Genomic DNA, 14,685 nt, shown 5'->3' on the forward strand with positions numbered 1-14,685 from the left:
AATATTGATGTTTTTGATAACAAGATAGAGAATTGGACCACATATGTAGAAAGAGTGGAGGTGTTTTGCACCGCAAATGGAATAGAAGATGAAAAAAAAGCTTCAGTGCTTCTGGATCTAATGGGCGCAGAAACATACAAGCTGTTACGCAACTTAATCACTCCAGCCGAACCGATGGACAAGAATTTTGAGGAGATTGTTGATACCCTACACTGCCAATTCGAGGCAGGACTGGCAGATTCTCTGCAAGACAAATTCATCTGCGATCCCCTAAGTGTAGAAACACAAAAAAAGGTATCTTCTGGAAAAGATTTAACACTGGACAAGGCTTTCAGTGCAATAGGAGCGGCAAAGATACAGCAAAGGCCACAGGACTTCGGCACCCATGAAATGACACGGGGTTTCAAGAGATGTTATCGCTGCGGCAGATCCAACCATGACCAGAGGGATTGCTGGTTCAAAGAAAAAGCATGCAGGCGATGCGGAAAGATGGGACACATTCCACGTGTATGCCAATCTGAAAATAAAAAATCCACTAACGGGAAAAGAATCAATAAGGAAAAGCACAGAAAGGTACAAATGATGACGGACAGTAGCTCCAAAGATCAGAAGAGCAATAGCGACTCCGGGAACAAGAGACTAAGCTCTCTCAAATTACATAATGTAATTGCCAATGAAGATTACCAGACCATTTGGGTTACCCTCATAATAGCAGGGTCCCCAGTTAAAATGGAGCTAGATACAGGATCAGCTCTAACCGTAATAAATCGACGCGATTACGAGGGGCTATTTTCGCATATACCTCTAAAAGACACATCCATTATCTTAAAAACATATACGGGGCAGAAAGTATACCCCAAAGGAAAAATAAAGGTGCCTGTGGTATACAACGGCAAAGAAATACAAAAGTTGTATTTATACATTCTACAAGATGGTGGTCCACCGTTGTTGGGACGTGAATGGATAAGGAAGATACGTTTAGACTGGCACTCCATTCAGGCACTGACGGTGACCAGTAAGGAAAAAAACAAGGATGACATCATACCTGAACGATTAAAAGACATCTTGGCCAATGCCAAAGAAGTGTTTCAAGAGAAACTAGGAACCTTGAAAGGCATCACCGCCTCAATAAAAGTGGAAGATGCAGCAATTCCAAAATTTTTTAAGGCAAGACCGGTGCCATACGCAATACGTCCGGCAGTCGAGGCAGAGCTGGAGAATTTGGAAAAGGCAGGCGTATTATCCAAAATAGATTGGAGCGAATGGGCAACACCCATCGTTCCAGTCATGAAAAAAGCATTGAAAAATAACTCTGAGGAACAGAGAAAAATTCGCATCTGTGGCGACTTTAAGGTGACTGTAAACCCGGTCCTTCACACGGTACAGTATCCTCTTCCGAGGATAGAAGATATTTTCGCCTCACTATCCGGAGGAAAACGTTTCACAAAAATTGACTTGGCACAGGCATATCTACAGATGGAGGTTGAGGAGACCTCGAAAAAGTATCTCACAATAAACACACACAAAGGCCTGTACCAGTACAATCGACTGGTTTTTGGAGTAGCATCAGCTCCAGCTATCTGGCAAAGAGCTATGGAGCAAGTCCTGCAAGGGATTCCGGGGACTCAGTGTTACCTAGACGACATCCTTATAACAGGAGAAAACGACAACGAGCACCTTGCCAATTTGGAGCAGGTGCTCACTAGGCTGAAAGAACGGGGCCTACGAGCAAATCGCCCCAAGTGCGAATTTTTCCGAAATCAGATATCATATTGTGGCCACATAATTAATAAGGAAGGGTTGCATAAGTCACCTGAAAAAATTGAAGCAGTTATAAAAGCCCCAGCACCTGAAAATGTTTCACAATTGAGGTCATTTCTGGGATTAATAAATTACTATCATAAATTTTTACCGAACTTATCAACTATTCTACACCCTCTTAATGATCTTCTACACACAGGAGTGATTTGGAAATGGAACGAAGACTGTAAACGTGCCTTCCATAAATGTAAAGACTTAATCACATCCGAGAAAGTTTTGGCTCATTACAACCCATCACTACCAATCAGACTGGCGTGCGATGCATCCCCTTACGGCATAGGAGCGGTATTGTCCCATAGATTCCCTGATGGCTCGGAACGGCCGATAGCTTTTGCGTCACGCTCATTGAACTCAGCTGAGCGTAACTATTCCCAGATAGACAGGGAAGCACTCAGCCTGGTATGGGGAGTGAAGAAATTCAACCATTACCTACACGGACAAAAATTTACCTTGCTGACTGACCATCAACCCCTCATCTCCATATTCAACCCTAAGAAAGGTGTCCCCATTATGACGGCACAAAGACTACAGAGGTGGTCCCTTTTTCTAGAGGCACACCAATACAACATTGAATACAAAGGGTCAAAACAGCATGGGAATGCTGACGGTTTATCGCGCCTGCCGTTGCCAACAATAGAAGAGGCACCTACAATAGACCCAGTAGAGATATTCCACTCTACCATAGTGGAATGTCTACCGGTGACAAATTCTGCCATTGAAAGGGAGACCAGAAATGACCCTACTCTCTCACGGGTCTACGATTTAACAATGAAGGGATGGCCAGCACATGGCGAACCACTGTTGCCAGCATTCTCGCAAAGAAGAGAACAGCTGTCAGTGTGCCGAGGAACCTTGATGTGTGGATCCAGAGTGGTGATTCCACCCAAACTCCAGGATAAAGTGCTAAAGGAGCTTCACGAGGGGCATCTGGGTGGAGTGAAAATGAAGAACCTAGCTAGGGCGTTTGTATGGTGGCCAGGTATCGATGGAGACATCGAAGACATGACCAAGAGCTGCCTAGGATGCCAGAAGGTCCAAAATGCTCCGCCACAGGCCCCTCTACATCCATGGGAGTGGCCCTCATCTCCCTGGCAAAGGGTGCACATCGACTTTGCTGGTCCATTTATGGACTCAATGTTCTTAATCGCAGTTGATGCACACTCCAAGTGGCCGGAGGTAATAAAGATGTCCTCCACCACCACGGAAAAAACCATCACAGTATTAAGGACCATATTTGCCAGGAATGGGCTGCCAGAACAGATATGTTCTGATAATGGACCGCAATTTGTGTCCGAAGAATTCAGAAAGTTCTTAAAGAACAATGGGGTAAAGCACTACACGTCCGCCCCATACCATCCCGCCACCAATGGATTGGCTGAAAGGTTTGTCCAGACCTTTAAGAAGGCCATAAAGGCCATGGGTAATGAAGACATAAAACTTCAGCACAAGGTGGATAACTTCTTATTTGCATATAGGAATGCAACACATATGGTTACAAACCAAACTCCCGCCATGATGTTCTACAATAGAAACCTAAGATGCCGGCTGGATTTGGTCAAGCCCAACATCCGAAGGGACGTGGAGAACCGGCAGTTTCAGGGCATGAATGAAAGGCCAATTAGGGCCTTCCAGATAGGCCAACCGGTTTTGGCCCGGGACTACCGTACCGAGAAATGGCAGCCTGGAACTATCTGCACACGACTAGGACCACTGATGTATACCGTGGACATCGGAGAAAGCATAATAAGGCGCCATGCTGACCAAATCATCAAGTCATCCGAAAAGGGACAACCTACACCACCACGCTATACATCTAACGATGAAGTAGAGATACCCATATCTACCTCCGATCCGGTGATACTGGAACCCGATGAACCCGACACTGGCCTTCAAGACGAATCAGCCTTGCCAGAAGAACCTACTACACCACCAGAAACTACTACACCCCCGAGGCGTTATCCGGACCGAGTCAGGAAGCCTCCTGAGAGACTAACTTATAATTAATTAATACAGCAATGTATATTATTTTGCATATAACATGTAATTAATAATTACTTAAAATATGATGTACTAGTTAGCTAGAAGGGGAGGAATTGTGGTGTATGTGCCTTTAAGAGCAATTGTGGTGTATGTGCCTTTAAGAGCCCCAGGTGTGCGTAATGCTGGTAATTGCCACTTGGGCTATATAAGCCTGTGTATTGTGTATATCCTTTAGAACCCCCCCCAGACTTGCTTAGTAAATACCTATGAACCAACTCCTGTCTTCAGTGTCTTTATCTACACACGGACACTACAGTTAGCACTGTTGCCTCACAGCGCCAGGGACCCGGGTTCGAATCCGGCCTCGGGTGACTGTCTGTGTGGAGTTTGCACAGTCTCCCCATGTTTGCGTGGGTTTTCTCCGGGTGCTCCGGTTTCCTCCCACAGTCCAAAAGATGTGCGGGTTAGGTTGATTGGCTATGATAAAATTGACCCTTAGTGTTAGGGGGGATTAAATACGTGGGGTTACGGGTATCGGGTGGGATATGTGTCGGTGCAGGCTCGATGGGCCGAAATGGCCTCTATCTGCACTGTGGGGTTTCTGTGATTTCTGTGAACACGCATCAGCCCCTACCCCAAAAGAGCGCCACCGACTGCCTCCGTATATTTGTCACACCGACCACCGGAGGTTGCCAACTCTGATGGGACATATTCCTGGAGATTTCATCACGTGACCTCCAACCGGCCCAGCCCCACTCAATCGGCCTTCTAACCCCCATCTCCAATATTTTTTATGATTAATTAAACAGAAAGTGTTCAAAGAAAATGAATAAAATAAACACATTTAAAAAAAAAAAATTCCTCTATGATTTTTCCCCTGGGTCGCTCACACCAGCGGCCAGGAGATGATACTTCAAATCCTGGAGCGTTGGCAACCCCACCGACCACTCCGGAGATTTAATGCTGTGTTGTCCTGGGGGCACTTTTACCCAACAGGGACTAGATTAACAGCATTCTCAGGATAAGGGAATCAAGGGATAGGGCGGGAAAGTGGAGTTGAGATCGAAGATCAGCCATGGCTCAGTTGGTAGCACTCTCTCGCCTCCGAGTCAGGAAGGTTGTGGGTTTGAGCTCCCACTCCAGAGACTCGAGCACAAAAATCTAGGCTGACACTCCCCAGTGCGGTGCCGAGGGCGCGCCGCGCCATCGGAGGGCCGGCCCCCCGAGGGCGCGCCGCGCCGTCGGAGGGCCGGCCCCGAGGGCGCGCCGCACTGTCGGAGGGCCGGCCCCGAGGGCGCGCCGCACTGTCGGAGGGCCGGCCCCGAGGGCGCGCCGCACTGTCGGAGGGCCGGCCCCGAGGGCGCGCCGCACTGTCGGAGGGCCGGCCCCGAGGGAGCGCCGCACTGTCGGAGGTGCCGTCTTTCGGATGAGACGTTAAACCCGAGGCCCCGTCTGCTCTCTCAGGGGGGGCGTAAAAGATCCCACGGCCACTATTGGAAGAGCAGGGGGAGTTCTCCCCGGTGTCCTGAGGCCAATATTTATCCCTCAATTAACATCACCAAAAACAGATTACAGGAAACTTTGTGCTATCCGGCACCCACGGGACTGAGCTGCTGCCGTTGCCTCAAAACTTCCGTACTCTCCAGAGTTAATGTTGAGAGATACGGAGATTCTTATTCCCGTATTTGACAACAAACAGTGTTGCTTAGCAACAGCTTCGGGTGTGGCCCTAAAGCTCTGTAGCTGAAGCTGTTGCTATAGCTACAGACCTTGCACAGCTTGACTGTTCAAACAAAAACAAAAAAAACAAACAAAAAGAATAAAAAACGGCTGCTGATTTTTGCCGGTGGCTCCAGATTGCCGGATAGCTCACCTCCAGATAGCACAAAGTTTCCTGTATCTGGTTATTATCACATTGCTGTTTGTGGGCGCTTGCTGTGCGCAAATTGGCATTTCCTACATTACAACAGCGACTACAATTCAAAAAGTCCTTCATTGGCTGTAAAGCGCTTTGAGACAACCGGTGGTTGTGAAAGGCGCTGGAGAAATGCAAGTCTTTCATGATCTTATTGAACAGCGGAGCAGGTTCGAGGGGCCGTTTGGCCTACTCCCGCTCCTAATTCTTGTGTTCATTCTCACCACGCCTTTACTATATAAAATAAGCCAGAGATTTTGAACGCAGGTCGCAGGAGGTAAAAGGGACCTGTCAGAGGCAGTGGAAAAAAAACATTTTAAGAACAGGTTAGATTAGGTGGTTGGAGGCAAAGGAAATAAAGGGATATGGGAACAGGGATTAGGACGAATACACCTGTGGAGGATAAACCCCAATACAGACTGGTCAGGCCGAACGGCCGGTTTCCATGTTGTTCTATAAAATGTACAGCACAGAAACAGGCCATTCGGCCAGACTGCTCCGTGCCGGTGTTTCTGCTCCACACCAGCCTCCTCCCACCCCTCTCCATCTCACCCCATCAGCAGATCCTTCTATTCCTTTCTCCCTCATGTGTTTATCTGGCTTCCCCTTAAACGCACCCTACGCTATTCGCCTCAAACCACTCCATGTTGGCACCACTATACTATTGTAATTTCTATATATCTGTGTCTAGCCCACTGCGCGGCCAAGTCTGCCCAAAATCAACTCATATTGAAGCTGAGTTTGCGCACTTTAAAAACAAATTCGATCCTGGGATGTGGGCATCGCTGGCGAGGCCGGCATTTATTGCCCATCCCTAACCACCCCTCGAGAAGGTGGTGGTGAGCCGCCTTCTTGAACCGCTGCAGTCCCTTGTGGTGAAGTTGCTCCCACAGTGCTGTTAGGGAGTTCCAGGATTTCGACCCAGCGACGATGAAGGAACGGCCCGATACATTTCCAAGTCGGGATGGTGTGTGTGACTTGGAGGGGAACTTGGAGGCGGTGGTGCTCCCATATGCCTGCTGCCCTTGTCCTTCTGGGTGGTAGAGGCCGCGGGTTTGGGAGGTGCTGCCGAAGAAGCTTCCTCCGATGCCTCAGTTAGAATCGTAGAACAGTAAGGCGCAGAAGGAGGCCACTCGGCCCATCGAGTCTGCGCCGGATGCTCCGTTAGTAATGATGCTCCGGCCAGGCTTGATGGACGAGCCAGTCTTCTCCTGCCCGTCAATTTTGTATGTTTGTAATTGCACGACCTAGCGAGGAACTGAGTCACAGAGACGACAAGTTGTCACCAAGCTCAACCTTTGCTCCATACGGAGACAACAGATCGTGTGAATGGAGCAGAGAAGGGTGATAATATTAGCCAGAGCTCAAAGCTTGTTCACGACCAGTGGAATATGTGGACATAAGATGTGAAAAAGGATCAGGTTTGGATGCAAAGCACTACATGGAAGATCAGAAACTGTTTTCCAGTGGCAGGAGGGTCGGTAACCAGAGGATACAGATTTAAGATAATTGGCAAAAGAACTAGAGAGGGGGAGATGAGGAGAATGTTTTTTTTTTTTATAAACGCAGCGAGTTGTTGTGATCTGGAACGCGCTGCCTGAAAGGGCGGTGGAAGCAGATTCAATAGTAACTGTCAAAAAGGGGATTGGAGAAATACTTGAAAAGGAAAAAAATTGCAGGGCTGTGGGGAGAGAGCAGGAGGGGGAGCGGGACTAATTGGATAGGAATTTCAAAGAGCCGGCACAGGCACGATGGGCCGAATGGCCTCCTCCTGTGATAATCGGAGGCTGTTATTAATGACAGAGCAATGGGCCCGAGGAGGGGACAGAGATAATTGGGGGGAGTCCAGAACCAGGGGTCACAGTCTAAGGATAAGGGGTCGGCCATTTAGGACTGAGATGAGGAGGAATTTCTTCACCCAGAGAGTGGTGAACCTGTGGAATTCTCTACCACAGAAGGCAGTTGAGGCCAATTCATTAAATATATTCAAGAAGGAGTTAGATATATTTCTTAAGGCTAAAGGGATCAAGGGATATGGGGAGAAAGCAGGAACAGGGTACTGAACTTGGATGATCAGCCATGATCGCATTGAATGGCGGAGCAGGCTCGAGGGACTGAATGGCCGACTCCTGCTCCTATCTTCTATGTTTCTATAAACACGACAGCATTTTAAATCGAAAAGCTGTTTACATGTAAGTCAGTCTGAAATTGTGAGAGAAACTAGTACAGGAAACTCGTTTAAACGGCACCTAAATATCCAGAATTCTCTATTAATTCTCACTCTGAAAACAACACCTCAATAACCGGCAATGTTGCCGAGTCCGAGTCTCCCGCGGTGGCCGAGTTAGTCAGTGGGGGTAGTTCTCCAAACTGCCACGACTGGGCTTCTTGGCGCTGTCGGGAGTCGGAACACCTCAATACCCCTGTAACAGGAGTCTGACTCTCCCGCGCTGCCGGGAGTCTCTTCCGATCCGCCATTTTACAGGGGTACTGTGTGTCTCCCACGCTGCTGGTAGTCATTGCATTGCATTACCCTCAACTGGCAGTACTGTACTTAATCAAGCATCTTCCACCATCCATTTAACACAACATTCTGTAGGTGAGTACCCAATTACTGTATACTGCACATTTCTTGATTTTTTTAATTTTTCTTTGTTAAAAATAGCTTCGGTAGATAACCCTCTCCGTCATCCAGAATTTTTGATCAACCGGCAACACGCCGGTCCCGTCGGTGCCGGATACCAAAGAGTTTCCTGTACTGAGGACATGGACTAGTAATGGCGAATAAAGTAATTTAACCCACCTCTTCACCACCAGAAAGGTAACTCTTTCTGTATAGAGTAAATAAACTGGCCTTAAAAAAAGTCTTCATTCCTTAATGGAGTTCGGTCCCATTATAAGATGGCACTCCTCCAATTTCCTAGCCCTCTTCTCCTGAAGGTGCTGACCCTTGTTGGGGTTCACAGGTACTGCGTGAACTCCGGCACCTCAACTATTCAAATGTGGAGGATTTGAGTACAGGAGCAAGGATGTCTTACTACAGTTATACGGGGCCTTGGTGAGACCACACCTGGAGTACTGTGTGCAGTTTTGGTCTCCTTACCTAAGAAAGGATATACTTGCCATAGAGGGAGTGCAGCGAAGGTTCACCAGACTGATTCCTGGGATGGCAGGACTGTCGTATGAGGAGCGATTGGGTCGACTAGGCCTGTATTCACCAGAGTTTAGAAGAATGAGAGAGGATCTCATTGAAATGTATAAAATTCTGACAGGGCTAGACAGGCTGGATGCAGGGAGGATGTTTCCCCTGGCTGGGGGGGGTCTAGAATGAGGGGTCACAGTCTCAGGATACGGGGTAGGACATTTAGGACTGAGATGAGGAGAAAGTTCTTCACTCAGAGGGTGATGAACCTGTGGAATTCTCTACCACAGAAGGCTGTGGAGGCCAAGTCACTGAATATATTTAAGAAGGAGATAGATAGATTTCTAGACACAAAAGGCATCAAGGGGTATGGGGAGAGAGCGGGAATATGGTATTGAGATAGAGGATCAGCCGTGATCATATTGAATGGCGGAGCAGGCTCGAAGGGCCGACTCCTGCTCCTATTTTTCTATGCTCTATGGCATCACAACCAAACCGGATCCGATCCTCATCCAACCTTCATGTACACAATCAGCATAAGCACAACCACCGTGGGCTGGGGGGAGGGAAAGAATGTGTTTCTCTAAAAAAAAATTTGGCCTGGGATATATCTCTCTCTAACTGGAATTGCCCCCGATATCCCCCCACACTTTAGGAAGGATGTGGAGGCCCTCGAGAGGGTGCAGAGGAGATTTACCAGAATGGTTCCGGGGATGGGGGATCTTAGCTACAAGGACAGGTTGGAGAAGCTGGATTTGTTTTCACTAGAGCAAAGGAGGTTGAGGGGTGATTTGATAGAGGTGTACAAGATTATGACGGGTTTGGATAGGCTAGACGGGGAAAGGCTGTCCCCACTAGTAGTACAAGGACTAGGGGACACAGATTTAAGTTTTTGGGCAAGAGATATGGGGGGGGGGGGGGGGGGGTGGAACGTGAGGAAAAACTATTTTACGCAGCGAGTGGTGAGGACCTGGAACTCGCTGCCGACGGAAGTGGTGGAAGCGGAGACACTCGATGTTTTCAAGGGGAGACTGGATAGGCACTGGAGGGAAATAAACTTGCAGGGCTACGGGGATAGAGCGGGGGAATGGGACTGACTGGATTGCTCTAGAGAGCCGGCACAGACTCGATGGGCCGAATGGCCTCCTTCTGTGCCGTTATGACTATGACTTATGACTCTCTGTAGCTGTACCTGTTGTAGGAGTCACTGCACAGCAATCATCAGCAAGGACCTTGGCTTTTAATCACATTACAGGAAGGATGTGATCGCACTGGAGTGGGTGCAGAGGAGATTTACCAGGATGTTGCACTCCAGGACTGGAGAATTTTAGCTACGAGGAAAGATTGGAGACTGGGGTTGTTTTCTTTGGAACAGAGGAGGCTGAGGGGAGATTTAATTGAGGTGTATAAAATTATGAGGGGCCTGGATAGAGTGGAGAGGAAGGACCGATTTCTCTTAACAGAAGGGTCAATAACCAGGGAGACATAGATTTAAAGTAATTGGTAGAAGGATTAGAGGGGAGTTGAGGAGAACTTTCTTCACCCAGAGGGTGGTGGGGGTCTGGAACTCACTGCCTGAAAGGGTGGGAGAGGCAGAAACCCTCATCACATTTAAAAAGTACTTGGATATACACCTGAAGTGCCGGAACCTCCAGGGCTACGGACCAAGAGCTGGAAAGTGGGATTAGGCCGGATGGCTCTTTGTTGGCCGGCGCAGACACGATGGGCCGAACGGGCTCCTTCTGTGCCGTAGATTTCTATGATTTCCCCCCCCCGCCATCCTAATCAAGGGGCGCTGAGGCTAACTGTAATAACCCCCCCCCCCAAAACCTCAGCTCAGCTGGGATTAACTAACTCAGTACAGCCTGAGAGTCAGACCTGGGCTCTTCTAGTCTGGGTGTCAGCCGTGGCACAGTGGGTCGCACTCTCGCCTCTGGCTCAGGAGGTTGTGGGTTCGAGTCCCACTCCAGAGACTGGAGCATAAAAACCCAGGCTGACACTCCCAGTGCCCGTGCTGAGGGAGCGCCGCACCGTTGGCGGTGCCGTCTTTCGAATGAGACATAGAAACATAGAAGATAGGAGCAGAAGTAGGCCATTCGGCCCCTTGAGCCTGCTCCGCCATTCAATGCGATCATGGCTGATCATCCAAATTCAGTCCCCTGTCCCTGCTTTCTCCCCATACCCTTTGATCCCTTTAGCCTTAAGAAATATATCTAACTCCTTCCTGAATATATTTAATGAATTGGCCTCAACTGCCTTCTGTGGTAGAGAATTCCACAGGTTTACTCTCTGGGTGAAGAAATTCCTCCTCATCTCTGTCCTAAATGGCTTACCCCTTATCCTTAGACTGTGACCCCTGGTTCTGGACTCCCCCGCCATCGGGAACATCCTTCCTGCATCTAGTCCTGTTAGAATTTTATAAGTTTCAATGAGATCCCCTCTCATTCTTCTAAACTCCAGCGAGCATAAGCCCAATCGACCCAATCTCTCCTCATACGTCATTCCTGCCATTCCAGGTATCAGTCTGGTGAATCTTCGCTGCACTCCCTCCATGGCAAGAACATCCTTCCTCAGATAAGGTGACCAAAACTGCACACAATACTCAAGGTATGGTCTCACCAAGGCCCTGTACAACTGCAGCAAGACATCCTTGTTCCTGTACTCGAATCCTCTCGCTACAAAGGCCAACATACCATTTGCCTTCTTAACCGCCTGCTGCACCTGCATGCTTACCTTCAGCGACTGGTGCACAAGGACACCCAGGTCTCGTCGCACTTCCCCTTCTCCCAATCTATTGCGGTTCAGCTAATAACCTGCCTTCCTGTTTTTGCCACCGAAGTGGATAACCTCGCATTTATCCACATTATACTGCATCTGCCCAATCGCCCAACCTGTCCAAATCGTACTGGAGTTTCTCGGCATCCTCCTCACAGCACACACGCCCACCCAGACATTAAACGAAGCCCCCCCCCCCGTCTGCCCCCTCAGGTGGACATAAAAGATCCCACGGCCACTATTTCTGAGAAGAGCAGGGGGGAGTTCTGTCCGGTGTCCTGGGCCCAATATTTATCCTTTAAATCAACATCACTAAAAATAGATGATCTAGGCCATTATCACATTGCTGCTTGTGGGAGCTTGCTGTGCACAAATTGGCTGCCGCGTTTCCTACATTACAAAAGTAGCTACACCTCAACAACAAAAAAAGTTCTTAATTGGCTGTAAAGCGCTTTGGGACGTGCCGAGGTCGCGAAAGGGGGTGGTAGAAAATGCATGTTCCCTGTTCCTTTACCACCCCCAGGGACAGGACAGCTCCCCAGTGAGGCAGCTGACAGCCCATATGTTGAGCAGTGAGGATCAGACACTCTTCTCAAGGAGGACAATGGCCCTTTAAGGAGCTGTGGGGAAGGCCCATGACAGCAAGACGAAAAACCCCACACACACACACACACACATCCAGGCTTCCTGCACATTGCAAGGAATCGGCAACAACTTTCCAAAACGGGAGAAACAAACGAAAGAGAGCTTTGGAGAACACAATGACAGCAAGTCAATTATTTGAAGGAATAAGGTTGAAATAAACAGTTTAAATCAGTTAATGCGAGGAGGACCGATTTAAAAAAAAAGGGGAAATTAAACCACAAACGCCTCCTGCTTCCCCACCTGACGTGTCAATTTCAGCTCGAAAGTTGCCCATTTAAGTTACAAAGTTAATTTCTCTCTCTCGCTCGTCGCACTCACCTCCCATTCTGCTCCACTGTGTCACCCTTCCCTTTGTGGGCTTTCTCTTGTCGCTCTTCAGAGTTGCTGCTCATCAACTGCGAACTCATGACATTTGTTACAAACTGCGTTAAAACTAAACTAAAAGTTGAAGAATTGTTCCTGCTCCGGCCCAGTCCTCGTTGATGTGATTCCCCCTTTTCCTGCTTCTTATTTTTTTCACTCTCCTATCCTCTCCCCACCTCTTCCTCTTCCCCTTGCCCTCCCCCAGTGACGAGGGATCAGAATGAGAAACCAGATTGTCAGCATATCCCATTTTTTCTCCGTCACCTTACTGACCAAATACGTTTGTCAATGCAGCTATGTCCCAGGTCCTAACGCCGTCGAGTTCAAACCAGGCAGGGGTGCCTTGTTATATACACAGAAGTGGGTTTTCTCTGTAAATATTCTCAGGGACAACCGCCCCCCCCCCCCCTACAGAGTCGGTCGACAAAAGGAACAAATGCTTATAACATTATTTGTGTAGATTAAGTGTCAGACCTGGCTTAGAGGGTAGCACTCTCACCGTTGGGTCAGATGGTCGTGGGTTCGCAGTCCCCGCTCCAGAAGCTTGAGCGCAAACATCCCAGTGCAGTACTGAGGGAGCGCCACACTGTCGGAGGGTCGATACTGAGGGAGCGCCGCACTGTCGGAGGGGCGGTACTGAGGGAGTGCCGCACTGTCGGAGGGGCGGTACTGAGGGAGCGCCGCACTGTCGGAGGGGCGGTACTGAGGGGGCGCCGCACTGTCGGAGGGGCGGTACTGAGGGAGCGCCGCACTGTCGGAGGGGCGGTACTGAGGGAGCGCCGCACTGTCGGAGGGGCGGTACTGAGGGAGCGCCACACTGTCGGAGGGGCAGTACTGAGGGAGCGCCGCACTGTCGGAGGGGCGGTACTGAGGGAGCGCCGCACTGTCGGAGGGGCAGTACTGAGGGAGCGCCGCACTGTCGGAGGGGCGGTACTGAGGGAGCGCCACACTGTCGGAGGGGCGGTACTGAGGGAGCGCCACACTGTCGGAGGGGCAGTACTGAGGGAGCGCCGCACTGTCGGAGGGGCAGTACTGAGGGAGCGCCGCACTGTCGGAGGGGCAGTACTGAGGGAGCGCCACACTGTCGGAGGAGCAGTACTGAGGGAGCGCCGCACTGTCGGAGGGGCAGTACTGAGGGAGCGCCACACTGTCGGAGGGGCAGTACTGAGGGAGCGCCACACTGTCAGAGGGGCGGTACTGAGGGAGTGCTGCACTGTCGGAGGGGCGGTACTGAGGGAGTGCTGCACTGTCGGAGGGGCAGTACTGAGGGAGCACTGCACTGTCGGAGGGGCAGTACTGAGGGAGTGCTGCACTGTCGGAGGGGCAGTACTGAGGGAGCACCGCACTGTTGGAGGTGCCGCCTTTCGGATGGGACGTTAAACCGAGGCCCCGTCTGCTCTCAGGTGGACGTAAAATATCCTACGGCCACTATTGGAAGAAGAGCAGGGGGAGTTCTCCCCGGTGTCCTGGGGCCAATATTTATCCCTCAACCAACATCACTAAAACAGATGATCTGGTCATTATCACATTGCTGTTTGTGGGAGCTTGCTGTGCGCAAATTGTCTGCCGCGTTTCCCACATTACAACAGTGACTACACTTCAAAAAGTACTTCATTGGCTGTAAAGCGCTTTGGGACGTCCTGAGGTGGTGAAAGGCGCTGGAGAAACGCGAGTCTTTCTATTCCTCGCCTCACTCGACATCCGCACACTTTGCGGCAGGGGTCACTGGATAACAATCAGGAGTACTGGCATAGTATCAGGCTAATCTTTTTCCTTCCTCGCCCGCTGAAACCAATGGTAGCCCCAGTCGAGATCATAGAATCAGAGAATGGTTACAGCACAGAAGGAGGCCATTCGGCCCGTCGAGCCCGTGCCAGCGCTCTGCAAGAGCACTTCAGCGAGCCTCACTCCCACCACCAACCCCCCGCCCTTGCCCCGTAGCCCTGCAAATTTTTTTCCTTCAGCTATTCCAGACCAGGGATCGAAGTTCAAGTACTTTTTATAACTCTATCCCCTCCTCTCTTGGAGGGTGCTGACGGCTTGC

At 49.7% G+C, this 14,685-nt stretch overlaps 1 protein-coding gene across 3 annotated transcripts in view; it reads right to left on the reverse strand.

Moving 5' to 3' along the window:
- The window catches only part of bnipl (BCL2 interacting protein like), a 76,230-nt gene extending 63,379 nt beyond the window's left edge, over positions 1-12,851 (reverse strand). The window contains exon 1 of one of the 3 annotated variants that reach the window (XM_085978610.1): positions 12,597-12,851. In XM_085978610.1, coding sequence (XP_085834736.1) covers positions 12,597-12,685 — 89 coding nt within the window. In that variant the 5' untranslated portion in view covers positions 12,686-12,851. The remainder of the gene's footprint in view (positions 1-12,596) is intronic. The other 2 variants (XM_085978609.1, XM_085978608.1) reach the window with 2 other exon arrangements.
- Between the last annotated feature and the right edge of the window lie 1,834 nt (positions 12,852-14,685).

Source organism: Somniosus microcephalus, unplaced genomic scaffold (assembly GCF_052327205.1).
Source record: "Somniosus microcephalus isolate GS21.2 unplaced genomic scaffold, FLI_Smic_1.0 unresolved_chr7, whole genome shotgun sequence".
Taxonomy (NCBI): domain Eukaryota; kingdom Metazoa; phylum Chordata; class Chondrichthyes; order Squaliformes; family Somniosidae; genus Somniosus; species Somniosus microcephalus.